Below are 15,197 nucleotides of genomic sequence, written 5' to 3'. Positions count from 1 at the left end.
AGTGTAAAAAGACCCTAATGGGAGTTATCTACAGGCCCCCAAACAGTAGCCTCGACATAGGGTGCAAGTTGAATCAAGAGCTAAAATTTGCATGTCGTAAATGTAATGCTACCGGTGGTTATGGGAGATTTCAACATGCAAGTAGACTGGGAAAATCAGGTTGGTAATGGACCCCAAGAAAGAGAGTTTGTGGAGTGCCTCCGAGATGGATTCTTAGAACAGCTTGTACTGGAGCCTACCAGGGAGAAGGCAATTCTGGATTTAGTGTTGTGTAATGAACCTGATCTGATAAGGGGACTCAAGGTAAAAGAGCCATTAGGCTGCAGTAATCACAATATGGTAAGTTTTACTCTACAAATTGAGAGGGAGAAGGGAAAATCAGAAGTGTCAGTATTATAGTATAGCAAAGGGGATTACAGAGGCATGAGGCAGGAGCTGGCCAGATTTGACTGGAAGGAGGCCCTAGCAGGGAAGACGGTGCAACAGCTATGGCAGGAACAATGCAGAAGTTGCAGGATCAATTTATCCCAAAGAGGAGGAAAGATTCTAAGGGGAGTAAGAGGCACCCGTGGCTGACAAGGGCAGTCAAGGACAGCATAAAAATAAAAGAGAAGTATATCATTAGCAAAGAAGAGTGGGAAGTCAGAAGATTGGGAATCTTTTAAAGAGCAACAGAAGATAACTAAAAAGGCAATACGGGGAGAAAAGATGAGGTACGAGGGTAAGTTAGCCAATAATATAAAGGAGGATAGTAAAAGCTTTTTTAGGTATGTGAAGAGCGGCACGGTGGCGCAGCGGTAGAGTGGCTGCCTTACAGCGAATGCAGCGGCGGAGACTCAGGTTCGATCCTGACTACGGGTGCTGTACTGTACGGAGTTTGTACGTTCTCCCCCTGACCTTCGTGAGTTTTCTCCGAGATCTTCGGTTTCCTCCCACACTCCAAAGACGTACAGGTTTGTAGGTTAATTGGCTGGGCAAATGTAAAAATTGTCCCTAGTGGGTGTAGGATAGTGTTAATGTGCGGGGATCGCTGGGCGGCGCGGACCTGGTGGGCCGAAGGGCCTGTTTCTGCTCTGTATCTCTAAATGGCAGACGAGTTGCACCGGTACTTTGGATCTGTCTTCACTAAGGAAGATACAAACAATGTCCTAGATGTTCTAGTGGCCAGAGATCCTAGGGTGACAGAGGAACTGAAGGAGATTCATTAGGCAGGAAATTGTGTTGGGTAGACTGATGGGACTGAAGGCTGATAAATCCCCAGGGCCTGATGGTCTGCATCCCAGGGTACTTAAGGAGGTGGCTCTAGAAATTGTGGAGCATTGGTGATCATTTTCCAATGTTCTATAGATTCAGGATCAGTTCCTGTGGATTGGAGGGTAGCTAATGTTATCCCACTGTTTAAGAAAGGAGGGAGAGAGAAAAAGGGAAATTATAGACCAGTTAGTCTGACATCAGTGGTGGGGAAGATGCTGGAGTCAATTGTAAAAGAAGAAATTGCGGAGCATTTGGATAGCAGTAACAGGATCGTTCCGAGTCAACATGGATTTACGAAGGGGAAATCATGCTTGACTAATCTTCTGGAATTTTTTGAGGATGTAACTAGGAAAATTGACAGGGGCGAGCCGGTGGATGTGGTGTACCTCGACTTTCAGAAAGCCTTTGACAAGGTCCCACATAGGAGATTAGTGGGCAAAATTAGAGCACTGGGTATTGGCGGCAGGGTACTGACATGGATAGAAAAATTGGTTGACAGACAGAAAGCAAAGAGTGGGGATAAATGGGTCCCTTTCAGAATGGCAGGCAGTGACTAGTGGGGTACCGCAAGCCTCGGTGCTTAGACCGCAGCTATTTACAATATACATTAATGACTTGGATGAAGGGATTAAAAGTACCATTAGCAAATTTGCAGATGATACAAAGCTGGGTGGTAGTGTGAGCTGTGAGGAAGATGCTATGAGGTTGCAGGGTGACTTCAACAGGTTGTGTGAGTGGGCGGATGCATGGCAGATGCAGTTTAATGTGGATAAGTGTGAGGTTATCCACTTAGATGGTAAGAATAAAAAGGCAGATTATTATCTGAATGGTGTCAAGTTAGGAAAAGGGGACGTACAACGAGATCTGGGTGTCCTAGTGCATCAGTCACTGAAAGGAAGCATGCAGGTACAGCAGGCAGTGAAGAAAGCCATGTTGGCCTTCATAACAAGAAGAGTTGCGTATAGGAGCAAAGAGGTCCTTCTGCAGCTGTATAGGTCCCTAGTGAGACCGCACCTGGAGTACTGTGTGCAGTTTTGGTCTCCAAATTTGAGGAAGGATATTCTTGCTATCGAGGCCGTGCAGCGTAGGTTTACTAGGTTAATTCCCGGAATGGCGGGACTGTCATATGTTGAAAGACTGGAGTGGCTAGGCTTGTATACACTGGAATTAGAAGGATGAGAGCCGATCTTATCGAAACATATAAGATTATTAAGGGGTTGGGCACGTTAGAGGCAGGAAACATGTTCCCAATGTTGGGGGAGTCTATTGATGTTGTCTATTGATGCTGTAGACAAATTAAAGGGATCCCATTACCTCACAAATATGAAGTGTGCAATATTTTTCTGGGTAGTTCTCTTTAATTTGGCAGATTAGAACAAAATATTGACACCAAATAAAATTATTTGGATATTGACAATTGCTGACATTCCCTTTAACAAAGATTTTAATTCATTCATTCTTCAGAAAGATTGCTTCAAATCTATGATGGATAGCTTACATTGGTGAATCCCAAGAGGCAGATGAAACTAATGTGGGAACAGCACTCTTCCACATATGAGCAGCAGATGCCAAGTGGGGTTGTGAGGTATTGTGTTTCTTCCATCGCCACACAGGGCTTCTGTCTGCCCCCAATGCATGGATGCCAAGTTCTCAACTTTGCCAAATGCTCCTCCTCCATACTGAGCAATTACAGCCAGAGATTCCAGTCAATCAAGTAGAAGTGCTGTAATTTTCAGAGGTTTTGAGCATATCCACAAATCTCCTCCGCGGCCCACCTGGTAACCTCATCCCTCTCAGAGGTCAGAACAGAATGTCTCTTTCAAAAAATTTGATATCAGAAATGTAAATGGCACAGGCTCCTGAATGAAGCATTTGGTTAAGATCCAGGCATTCATGTTTTGTCATGAACCTTTTTACTTAGGGGTGGCAGAGTTGCTGCCTTACAGTGCCAGAGACCTGGCTTCGATCATGATTATGGTTGCTGTTTGCACGAATTTTGTATGTTCTCCCTGTGACCGCATGGGTTTTCTCTGGATGATTTAGTTTCCCCCACACTCCTAAGACATACAGATTTGTAGGTTAATTGGCTTCAGTAAAATTGTAAATTGTCCCTAGTATCTGGATAGTGCTAGTGTATGGGATGATCGCTGGTCGCTGTGGAATCGGTGGGCCGAAGGGTCTCTTTCTGCACCATATCTTTAAAATCGAAAGTCTAAAGATGAAGCAAATAAATGTAAAATGGGGATATTTTTGTGAGCAGCTGAATTTGAAGAGGGTGCTCCCCAGTCCCATCCCTGTGGTTAAAATAAACACTGCAGTAAGGCCATACTTAGCAGATACTTAGCGTGCATTGCTGACTGGTTAGCATGCAACAAAAGCTTTTCACTGTGCATGTGACAATAAACTAAACTGAACTGAAACTCAACTGATAACATTGCATTTTTCTTAGGGTTGTCATGCGACCTTTGTGAGGAAAGTCCCGCAGGTTCCCATTAAATCTCTCCCCTCTCACCTTAAACCCATGCCCTCAAGTTCTTGATTTCTCTACTCTGGGGAAAAAGACTATACATTCACCCTATTTATTCCTTTTATGAATTCTTTGGCTACAGGGAAGAGACATTTGAGATGTATGCTGGCAGCGACTTTCCCTGAAGCAGACAGTGGGAACAACTTTCTACAGTTATCACAACTGGTTTTCTTTTGTTGATGTCATGACTACATCTCTGAGATTCCCTGTTCCCTGCTGTGAACAATGAGCTGACAACACTAATTCTTTACCACTGTGTTTCAGAGCTTTAGTTGAGATACCATCTGCTTTAACTCTTTGTTTTTGTTTGGATTGGGCCTTTGACATTTTCTGGAGGAGTGGCACAAAGGCTGGTTTTGAGGTGGTGTTGGACAGAGCTTTGATCAAGGAGGTTTCTTCCTGCCAATTCTCCCTGTCGCTGAATAATTCACCCATCTTGGCTCTCAGTGGCTGGGGCCTTGATAATGTTGAAGGATCCATACATGATATGGCTGTCAGCAAACTGCTGAGTCACCTCTTTTCTGTCTATTCACCTTAATAACCACCTCAAACTCTCAGAAAATTGAATAGCTGATGGATTTTTCCCATATTGGAAAAGTTCAATTTATAGAAACTTTTGACTTACAATACTGAACTTTGTGCAAAAAAAGAATTTCACTTTCCGAGGTACATGTGACAATAAAGTACCATTGAACCATTAAATGTGATAAGAGAAACTGAACTAAACAGAGAAGTACAGATTTTTGCTACAGCAGAACAGATGCAACTCCATAAAATTTAGTAGTGAAAAGCATTGAAAAAAGCACAGCTGGTAAGTATATGAAATGCAGTTGCATTTATGCTGTACAAGAATTGGTTTCGAAAGTAATTTAAGACATGAGTAATTCCAGAGAACACAAAGGCAACTTTGCTATCCATTCACCTAAAACAATTTGCCTGAAAAGGAAGTTTTTTACTGTCTGATAACCAAACAGCTGATTTATAGTAACTGAACTTGTTTAGATAAATTACAATCTTTAGTACAACTGCATCAAATATGGTTTCTGAGAGCATCCAGTGCATCCAGGTCAGACACCTCAGTTGTTTCTGGTCGCAGTGATGGATACTAGCAAGGGGAGGAAGAGAGAAACATCAAATTTCCTGGACTCATAACCAAGGGGAATAACAAAGTTCGACAGAACCAAATATACATATCTTTGGGTACCTCACATGTGAAATATGATTTCATTCATGGCCTTATGTAGCAATAGACAATAGACAATAGACAATAGGTGCAGGAGTAGGCCATTCAGCCCTTCGAGCCAGCACCGCCATTCAATGCGATCATGGCTGATCACTCTCAATCAGTACCCCGTTCCTGCCTTCTCCCCATACCCCCTCACTCCGCTATCCTTAAGAGCTCTATCCAGCTCTCTCTTGAAAGCATCCAACGAACTGGCCTCCACTGCCTTCTGAGGCAGAGAATTCCACACCTTCACCACCCTCTGACTGAAAAAGTTCTTCCTCATCTCCGTTCTAAATGGCCTACCCCTTATTCTCAAACTGTGGCCCCTTGTTCTGGACTCCCCCAACATTGGGAACATGTTATCTGCCTCTAATGTGTCCAATCCCCTAATTATCTTATATGTTTCAATAAGATCCCCCCTCATCCTTCTAAATTCCAGTGTATACAAGCCCAATCGCTCCAGCCTTTCAACATACCTTGAAGTCTGAAGCAAGCTTACCCTGAAGTCTGAAGCAAGCCAAGGCAGAGATGGAATCCTAATGAAAAACTAATGACTTTTTTTAAAACACATGATGTGCTGGAGTTTCGATACCTTGAGCCAAGGTGACATGCAGCTAAGGCTCAAATGTTAGTCCTTTTGGACAAGTCAGAATGTTATGAATTGCAGTTCATTTCTTTTTACACACACACACACTGTGATCATGAACAGCAACACTTCTGAACGTTTTTCTCATAAAGTATTAAACAAGATCGCCTGTCTTTTATTCCTTTTTCTGAGGCAAACAATAATTTCATTGCACAGATAAAGGAAACTGTATGTTACTTCACCATCACACCCATATTCCATTCTCACAACTCCAAAGAAAACAATCATTAGCTAATTACTTATCTCGTTTTTGCCCTGCCTGTCGCCTTTTCATCTTATCTAAGCCACTACATGATAAACACAAGTCAAATAAACCTTCACAGGATATTAAAAAACAAGGCAAACATTCGTTCTATCCAAGCATTGGAAACAGAAAAATAGAAACAGAAAATAGATGCAGGAGGAGGCCATTCGGCCCTTCAAGCCAGCACCACCATTCAATTGCTGTGGATGGATTCGCTTGAAAACAAATAATGGATAGAATTTCTCATAGTTTTTCAATGGAACTATGTTTTGAGAACAAGGCTGTTAATAAAACAGTCACCTATTTTCTTCAATGGTTGCCAGTCATTCACTCTGCAGAGATGCATTTGTTCTGTAGGAGAAAATGTCTGCTGCACATCAATTTGAGGAAGGACATTCTTGCTTTTATCATATCATATCATATACATACAGCCGGAAACAGGCCTTTTCGGCCCTCCAAGTCCGTGCCGCCCAGTGATCCCCGTACATTAACACTATCCTACACCCACTAGGGACAATTTTTACATTTACCCAGCCAATTAACCTACATACCTGTACGTCTTTGGAGTGTGGGAGGAAACCGAAGATCTCGGAGTAAACCCACGCAGGTCACGGGGAGAACGTACAAACTCCTTACAGTGCAGCACCCGTAGTCAGGATTGAACCTGAGTCTCCGGCGCTGCATTCGCTGTAAAGCAGCAACTCTACCGCTGCGCCACCGTGCCGAGGGAGTGCAGTGGAGTTTCACCAGGTTAATTCCCGGGATGGCGGGACTGACATATGATGAGAGGGCTTGTATTCACTGGAATTTAGAAGGATGAGAGGAGATCTTACAGAAACCTATAAAATTCTTAAGGGATTGAACAGGCTCAATGCAGGCAAAATGTTCCCCATGTTGGGGGAGTCTAGAACCAGGGATCACAATTTAAGAACAAGGAGTAGGCCATTTAGGACTGAGATGAGGAAAAACCTTTTCACCCAGCGTTTTGAATCTGTGGAATTCCCTGCCACAGAAGGCAGTGGAGGCCAATTTGCTGGATGTTTTCAAGAGATAGTTAGATATAGGTCTTAGGGCAAACAGAATCAAGTGATACGGGGAAAAAGCAGGAACAGGGTACTGATTTTTGATGATCAGCCATGATCATATTGAATGGCGGTGCTGGCTCGAATGGCCTACCCCTGCAACTATTTTCTATGTTTCTAAATGCTGCCTGCATGGAGTATGCAACTTCTTCATTTCCTTCCACATCTCAAGACCTGTGGGTTGATGGGCTAATGGGTCACTGTAAATTGCTCCTAGCATGTAAGTGAATGGTAGAATCTGAGGAACTTGATAGGAAGCTGGGGGAGAATAAAACAGAATTAATGCAAATCGGTGTTTAAAGTCTAATGCCGACTTTGTGGGCTGATAGGTCTGCTTTTATGCTTTATGGTTTTCTATGAAATCTTCCAACCAAGTATATGAATGCCTTCCAGCATCACACTCCAGTTCAACAATTTCAGATAATCAACATTTGCTGCACTTTTATTTACAATTTCCAGCATTCGTGCTAACATGGGTAGTTTTAGATAATTAATTTAATTCCCTATCGAACCTTTCTCCAGGTTGACTTTTGTTCCTTGACCTGCTCCATTACAACTTTTCACCTTGAACTCATCTTTTCCCAAGTCACTTACTCCCCACCTTTCATCCCAGCAGACTTTTCCTTCTCCTCCCCTACTATCCTCCTCTGCATCTTGACATGAGTTTCATCCATTTTCTCCCCCCAGTGTCACTGAAAGGTCAACAATCTGAAGCAGAAACCTTATTTTTTAACTCACCTGATGCCAGCAGATCTGATAAGAATTTCCAGCATTTTTGTGTTATATTGTATATTTTCCTCAGTCACTGTATTTTTATGCTGTAAATTTTGGATTATGTTTGTAATAACATACACAGAAGCCAAAATTAAAAATTTACATAATCCATCATTGACCTTGCAATTTCAGAAAACTCTATCCTAATGCTCAATTGCAAAGAACGACTTAGCCAAAGGTCAATATCAGTCCGGCTGATAGCAATAGGAAACGTTTTAAGTATTGTATTAAAAAACTATTAATTCTCACATTACAGACATTAAAGACTTCCACTGAATCAGAACAAACTAGTTTCTACAATCACAGTTTACATCTACTTCAAATAATAGCAATGACAATTAATCATCTTACTGACTCATTAAGTTATGAGAGAAGGAATGGGTGACGTTTCGGGTCGAGACCCTTCTTCAGACTAAGTCTGAAGAAGGGTCTCGACCCGAAACATCACCCATTCCTTCTCTCCTGAGATGCTGCCTGACCTGCTGAGTTACTCCAGCATTTTGTGAATAAATACCTTCGATTTGTACCAGCATCTGCAGTTATTTTCCTACATTAAGTTATGAGGGTCCCTATTCATTTTGTGTACCAGAAATACTGTCTGTTCTGGCACACCTCAAAAGGGAAGGAAAAGCAGAGTAACCAATTTGGTTGACAGATCTACTAGCATGTCAGGAATAAGCAATGAGTCAGAGGTACACCATCCAACTTGTGGGAACAGAGAGAGAAGATTAAGAAGAATAAAAGCACTTGAGCAATCTTCCAGCCAGCTAGAATAGGGAAGGAAATACGCCTAATGAAGGGAAATGCAGTCATCTGAAGCCCAGAACCAGTCAAGATCAGGGACCTGCCCAAGAAAAGTTCAATGGAAATGTATTGCATATTTATACATTTCATGTTCTTAAGAAGGGCTTTATAGTCAGCTGAACCAAGATGAGATTTTATTTTTCTTGTTATTCTATCTGTTTTAAATAAATAAGATTATCAATCCATTTGTATAGGAAGGAACTGCAGATAGCTCAGTCCGCCTTGACCTACCTGACTTCCCAGTTGCCAAACAGTTTAATTCCCCTTCCCATTCCCACACTGGCCTTTCTATCTTGGGCTTCTTCCATTGTCAGAATGAGGCCAAATGCAAATTGGAGGAACAGCACCACATGTTTCGCTTAGGCAGCTTACAACCCAGCGGTATTAATATTGATTTCTCTAACTTCAAGTAACCCTTGCATTCCCTCTCTCCATCCCTCTCCCACCCAAGTCATTGTACTACAGTGCCCTCCATGATGTTTGGGACAAAGACCCATCATTTATTTATTTGCCTCTGTACTCCACAATTTGAGATTTGTGATAGAAAATAAAAATCACGTGGTTAAAGTGCACATTGTCAGATTTTAATAAAGGCCATTTTTATACATTTTGGTTTCACCATGTAGAATTCCCCCCCCCCCCCCCCCCCCCCCTCAATTCAGGGGACCATAATGTTTGGGACACAGCAATGTCATGTAAACGAAAGTAATCATGTTTAGTATTTTGTTGCATATCCTTCGCATGCGATGACTGCTTGAAGTCTGCAATTCATGGACATCACCAGTTGCTGGGTGTCTTCTCTGGTGATGCTCTGCCAGGCCTGTATTGCAGCCATCTTTAGCTTATGCTTGTTTTGGGGGCTAGTCCCCTTCAGTTCAGCATATAAAAGGCATGCTCAATTGGGTTCAGATCAGGTGATTGACTTGGCCACTCAAGAATTGACCATTTTTTAAGCTTTGAAAAACTCCTTTGTTGCTTTAGCAGTATGTTTGGGATCATTGTTTTGCTGTAGAATGAACCGCCGGCTGATGAGTTTCGAGGCATTTGTTTGAACTTGAACAAATAGGATGTGTCTATACACTTCAGAAATAATTATGCTTCTAACATCAGTAGTTGTATCATCAATGAAGATAAGTGAGCCAGTACCTTCAGCAGCTTTACATTCCCAGGCCATAACACCCCCACCACAATGTTTCACGGATGAGGTGGTATGCTTTGGATCTTGGGCAGTTCCTTCTCTCCTCCATACCTTGCTCTTGCCATCACTCTGATATAAGGTAATCTTCGACTCATCTGTCCACGACCTTTTTCCAGATTTGTGGTTGCTCTTTCAAGTACTTCTTGGCAAACTGTAATCTGGCCATCCTATTTTTGCGGCTAACCAGTGGTTTGCATCTTGCTGTGTGGCCTCCGTATTTCTGTTCATGAAGTATTCTGCGGACAGTGGTCATTAACAAATCCACACCTGACTCCTCAACAGTGTTTCTGATCTGTCGGACAGGTGTTTGGCAATTTTTCTTTATTATAGGGAGAATTCTTCTGTCATCAACAGTGGAGGTCTTCCTTGGCCTGCCGGTCCCTTTGCGATTAGTAAGCTCACTAATGCTCTCTTTCTTCTTAATGATGTTCCAAACAGTTGATTTTGGTAAGCCTAAGGTTTGGCTAATGTCTCTAACAGTTTTATTCTTGTTTCTCAGTCTCATAATGGCTTCTTTGACTTTCATTGGCACAACTTTGGTCCTCATTTTGATAAACAGCAATAAATGTTTCCAAAGATGATGGAAAGATTGGAGGAAAGACTGCTGAGAACTCTCTTATACCTGCATTAAGGAGGCAATTAAACACACCTGAGCAATTACAAACACCTGTGAAGCCATGTGTCTCAAATATTATGGTGCCCTGAAATGGGGGGGGGACTATGTATAAACACTGCTGTAATTTACATGGTGAAACCAAAATGTATAAAAATACCCTTTAATAAAATCTAACAATGTGCACTTTAACAACATGTGATTTGTTCTATTACAAATCTCAAATTGCGGAGTACAGAGGCAAATAAATAAATTATGGGTCTTTGTCCCAAACATTACTGCAGCTTCAAAGTTGTCTTGTTCAGTCTCATTGTCTTTACTCGTTCTCACCTAGCACACAGCTAACAATGGCCTGTTTCCTTTATCATAGTTACATTTTTGCATATTTTTCATTCATTTGTTCTAAATCTCTTTGCATCACCATCTATATCTCTCGCTTCCCTTTCCCCTAACTCTCAGTCTGAAGGGTCTCAACCCAAAAGGTCACCTGTTCATTTTCTCCTGAGATGCTATCTGACTCGCTGAGTTACTCCAGCTTTTTGTATTAGCAATTAATTTCTATTTGCACCATGACTAAAAGTGTCACCTGGACTAGCCTTGGGAATGATGTGCAACAAATCTGGTCCTAATCTCAATCATAATCTTCCAATTTTTGGCCCTTCTTAATAAATATTGTAATTAAATGCACAATACTGTAATGCAGTAATCACATCTGTTCCAGAAGATACAGCAGAACGAAAATGTTTCATCTTTAGACTGGGGTTTTTTTCTCCCCATTATAATTATGTTTCATTCACCTAATCTATTTCTGTGATTGACATAACAAGTATTATAATTTGAAAAACTTGCAAACAAGAATTAATCAATAAAATATAAAATTTGTGCACCAGAAGTAAGGATGTACTGGCTCTGGAGAGGGTCCAGAGGAGGTTTGCCAGAATGATGCCCCAGGAATGAGTGAGTTAACCTATGATGAGCATTTGACAGCACTGGACCTGTATTCGCTGGAGCTAGAAGGATGAGGGGGGACCTCATTGATGCATCGAATAGTGAAAGGCCTGGATAGAGTGGACGTGGAGAGGATGTTTCCACTAGTGGGAGAGTCTAGGACTAGAGGTCATATCCTCAGAATTAAAGGACGTTCTTTCGAGGAGGAATTTCTTTAGTCAGAGGGTGGTGAATGTGTGGAATTTTTTGCCACAGGATGCTGTGGAAGCCAAGTGAATGGATATTTTTATGGCAGAGATGGATTCTTGATTAGTACGGGTATCAAGGGATATGGGGAGAAAGAAAGAGAATGGGGTTAGGAGGGAGAGATAAATCAACCAAGATTGAATGGCAGAGTACACATGATGTGCCAAATGGCCTAATTCTCCTTCTATCACTTATGACCTTATAATCCAACAAAAACATTGTCATTTACACCAAGTTAAATCAATTGCCCGATCATTTAGGTTTTGTTTCTGGGTTCATGGTGAACTTTCCTGTTAGAAACATAGAAAATAGGTGCAGGAGACCATTTGGCCCTTTGAGCCAGCACCACCATTCATTATGATCATGGCTGATCATCCACAATCAGTAACCCGTGCCCAACTTCTCTCTATATCCCTTGATTCCGCTGGCCCATTTGAAAGGCCCCAAAACTCTCAGCTCCCATCAGCATTTTCAAACAGTTCAATTTTGGGGGACTTTTTATTGCATTAATTCAAAGAATTTTGAAACCCATTAATACTAAAACCAGAGGAATTCAACAGGCTCTAAAAGTGAAATATATCTTCTGTAGCCTTACTTTGCACATGGTTGATGTTGGCCTTCTCCGGTTGAGTACATTCCAAGTCATGTGGTGTTGTAACTTCACCTGTACCGCACACTCCATCTGAACATTGAGTTACACCCAAACTCGCATCAGTTTTACCTTTGCTCCTTCTTCGATTTCTCTTTTTCTTATTATTCTGCACTACCATCGCATTTATCATTTGTACATCATTATCTGTCCTCTGTGCATCAGCACTTTGAACACAATTGTCCAAAGATGGTTTAAGCCTTGGCAATGCAATCTGAAAACACTGATTATGATCAATAGCAGTCACTGGTTTTGCAAGGTCTTTGTGGCTGTCTACATGTACTTTTGGATGAAATGATTTAGACCTAGTTTCTTTGAACATCATTTCACATCCCAATTGGGTATTTCCATCCTGATTGGTGGTGGTTTCTTTTTGCTTGCTTTGCTTTTGAATTGTCAATCCATTCTGCCGCTTCATCCCAGAGTCCAGCAGGATAGTCTCACCAGCATCCCGAACGTTTTCCAAAATATTAACCGACATGTTTGGAGATAGGGCAGCACAATCAATGTCCACAGCAGATGTAGGGTGACTGTGTTTTGTATTCTCTCTCAGATATTGTAGATCACTATTAATGTCCTTTTGTTGCTCCGCCTCCACTAATGAAGAATTCAAATCAGCCCCAGGAATAATTCCACTTTCATCATTTCTGTCAATATAATTGACCAGCTGAGAAAATCGGTTGAGATAGGCTCTGAACCTCCCACTACGATGCTGGTTTACAAGCCGAGAATAAGCATTTTTGGGTGGATAGTAAACCTTACAACAATGTCTTGCATCGTAATAAAAAGGTGGTTCCTTTGTTTGTCCTGAATGATCCATTTGATGACATTAATCGTAATAAAAGCTGCAGAGAACACAAGACATCAACATACGTTAAATATAGCATTACCTAGAAAATGTAAAATATGATATTTAAAATAATTAAAAAACCATATTATAACAGTTCAATGAAATAATGGCATTTTATTCAATACATTACCCATGTTAATTCAAAAATTACTTTGCCTTGAAACTATGCATCTATTGTTATATTGTCAGATTACTACGAATTTCTAAAGTTTAGTAAAGCAGGGACCATTAATGAAAACACTCCTTTCAAATTTCCAGGCAAAAATTCAAAGAAGGCAATATAACAAAAAAATAAGTAAGAAAGAAACCAGAATTATAAAATTGGACCTTTTGACTTTAATGTATATTTAAAAAACCTTGGAACTTTCTTTAATCCTACTCACCAAAATACATTTTGTGGCCCCTTTTGTTCCTCTATCTCATTCCCATATGAGAATTCCCATATCTTGCCTTCACTAAGGAAGACATAAACAATCTGCCGGAAATAGCAGGGGACCGGGGGTTGAATGAGATGGAGGAACTGAGGGAAATCCAGATTAGTCGGGAAGTGGTGTTGGGTAAATTAAATGGATTAAAGGCAGATAAATCCCCAGGGCCAGATAGGCTGCATTCCAGAGTGCTTAAGGAAGTAGCCCCAGAAATAGTGGATGCATTAGTGATAATTTTTCAAAACTCTTTAGATTCTGGAGTAGTTCCTGAGGATTGGAGGGTAGCTAATGTAACCCCACTTTTTAAAAAGGTAGGGAGAGAGAAAACGGGGAATTATAGACCAGTTAGCCTAACATCGGTAGTGGGGAAAATGCTAGAGTCAGTTATTAAAGATGTGATAGCATCACATTTGGAAAGTGGTGAAATCATCGGACAAAGTCAGCATGGATTTATGAAAGGAAAATCATGTCTTGACGAATCTTATAGAATTTTTCGAGGATGTAACTAGTAGAGTGGATAAGGGAGAACCAGTCGATGTGTTATATCTGGACTTTCAGAAGGCCTTCGACAAGGTCCCACATAGGAGATTGGTGTACAAACTTAAAGCACACGGTATTGGGGGTTCAGTGTTGAGGTGGATAGAGAATTGGTTGGCGGACAGGAAGCAAAGAGTAGGAATAAACGTGTCCTTTTCGGAATGGCAGGCAGTGACTAGTGGGGTACCGCAAGGCTCAGTGCTGGGACCCCAGTTATTTACTATATATATTAATGATTTGGACGAGGGAATTGAATGCAACATCTCTAAGTTTGCGGATGACAGTGTTCGCTGCGAGGAGGATGCTAGGAGGCTGCAGAGTGACTTGGATAGATTAGGCGAGTGGGCAAATGCATGGCAGATGCAATATAATGTGGATAAATGTGAGGTTATCCACTTTGGCGGCAAGAACAGGAAAGCAGAGTATTACCTGAATGGTGGCCAATTAGGAAAAGGGGAGATGCAACGTGACCTGGGTGTCATGGTGCACCAGTCATTGAAAGCAAGCGTGCAGGTGCAGCAGGCAGTGAAGAAAGTGAATGGTATGTTAGCATTCATAGCAAGAGGATTTGAGTATAGGAGCAGGGAGGTTTTGCCGCACCTGGAGTATTGTGTACAGTTTTGGTCTCCTAATCTGAGGAAAGACATTCTAGCCTTAGAGGGAGTACAGAGAAGGTTCACCAGATTGTTCCCTGGGATGGCAGGACTTTCATATGAAGAAAGACTGGATAGACTAGGCTTATACTCGCTGGAATTTAGAAGACTGAGGGGGAATCTTATAGAAACATATAAAATTCTTAAGGGGTTGGAGAGGCTAGATGCGGGAAGATTGTTCCCGAGGTTGGGGAAGTCCAGAACCAGGGGTCACAGCTTAAGGATAAGGGGGAAGTCTTTTAGGACCGAGATGAGAAAACATTTCTTCACACAGAGAGTGGTGAGTCTGTGGAATTCTCTGCTACAGAAGGTAGTTGAGGCCAGTTCATTGGCTATATTTAAAAGGGAGTTAGATGTGGCCCTTGTGGCTAAAGGGATCAGGGGGTATGGAGAGAAGGCAGTACAGGTTACTGAGCTGGATGATCAGCCATGATCATATTGAATGGTGGTGCAGGCTCGAAGGGCCGAATGGCCTACTCCTGCACCTATTTTCTATATCATCTACTTTAAGTAAAGATC

The 15,197-nt window shown here is 41.7% G+C and overlaps 1 protein-coding gene across 1 annotated transcript in view; it reads right to left on the bottom strand.

The window, feature by feature from the left end:
• dis3l2 (DIS3 like 3'-5' exoribonuclease 2) overlaps positions 1–15,197 on the bottom strand; it is a 150,959-nt gene that overhangs the window by 134,833 nt on the left and 929 nt on the right. The window contains exon 2 of the mRNA XM_078410894.1: positions 12,157–13,055. Coding sequence (XP_078267020.1) covers positions 12,157–13,030 — 874 coding nt within the window. The 5' untranslated portion in view covers positions 13,031–13,055. The remainder of the gene's footprint in view (positions 1–12,156; positions 13,056–15,197) is intronic.

The sequence above is a fragment of the Rhinoraja longicauda genome, chromosome 13 (genome assembly GCF_053455715.1).
Source record: "Rhinoraja longicauda isolate Sanriku21f chromosome 13, sRhiLon1.1, whole genome shotgun sequence".
Taxonomy (NCBI): Eukaryota; Metazoa; Chordata; class Chondrichthyes; order Rajiformes; family Arhynchobatidae; genus Rhinoraja; species Rhinoraja longicauda.
Note: the sequence above shows the minus strand (reverse complement) of the source record. Positions and strands in the feature narration are given on the sequence as shown.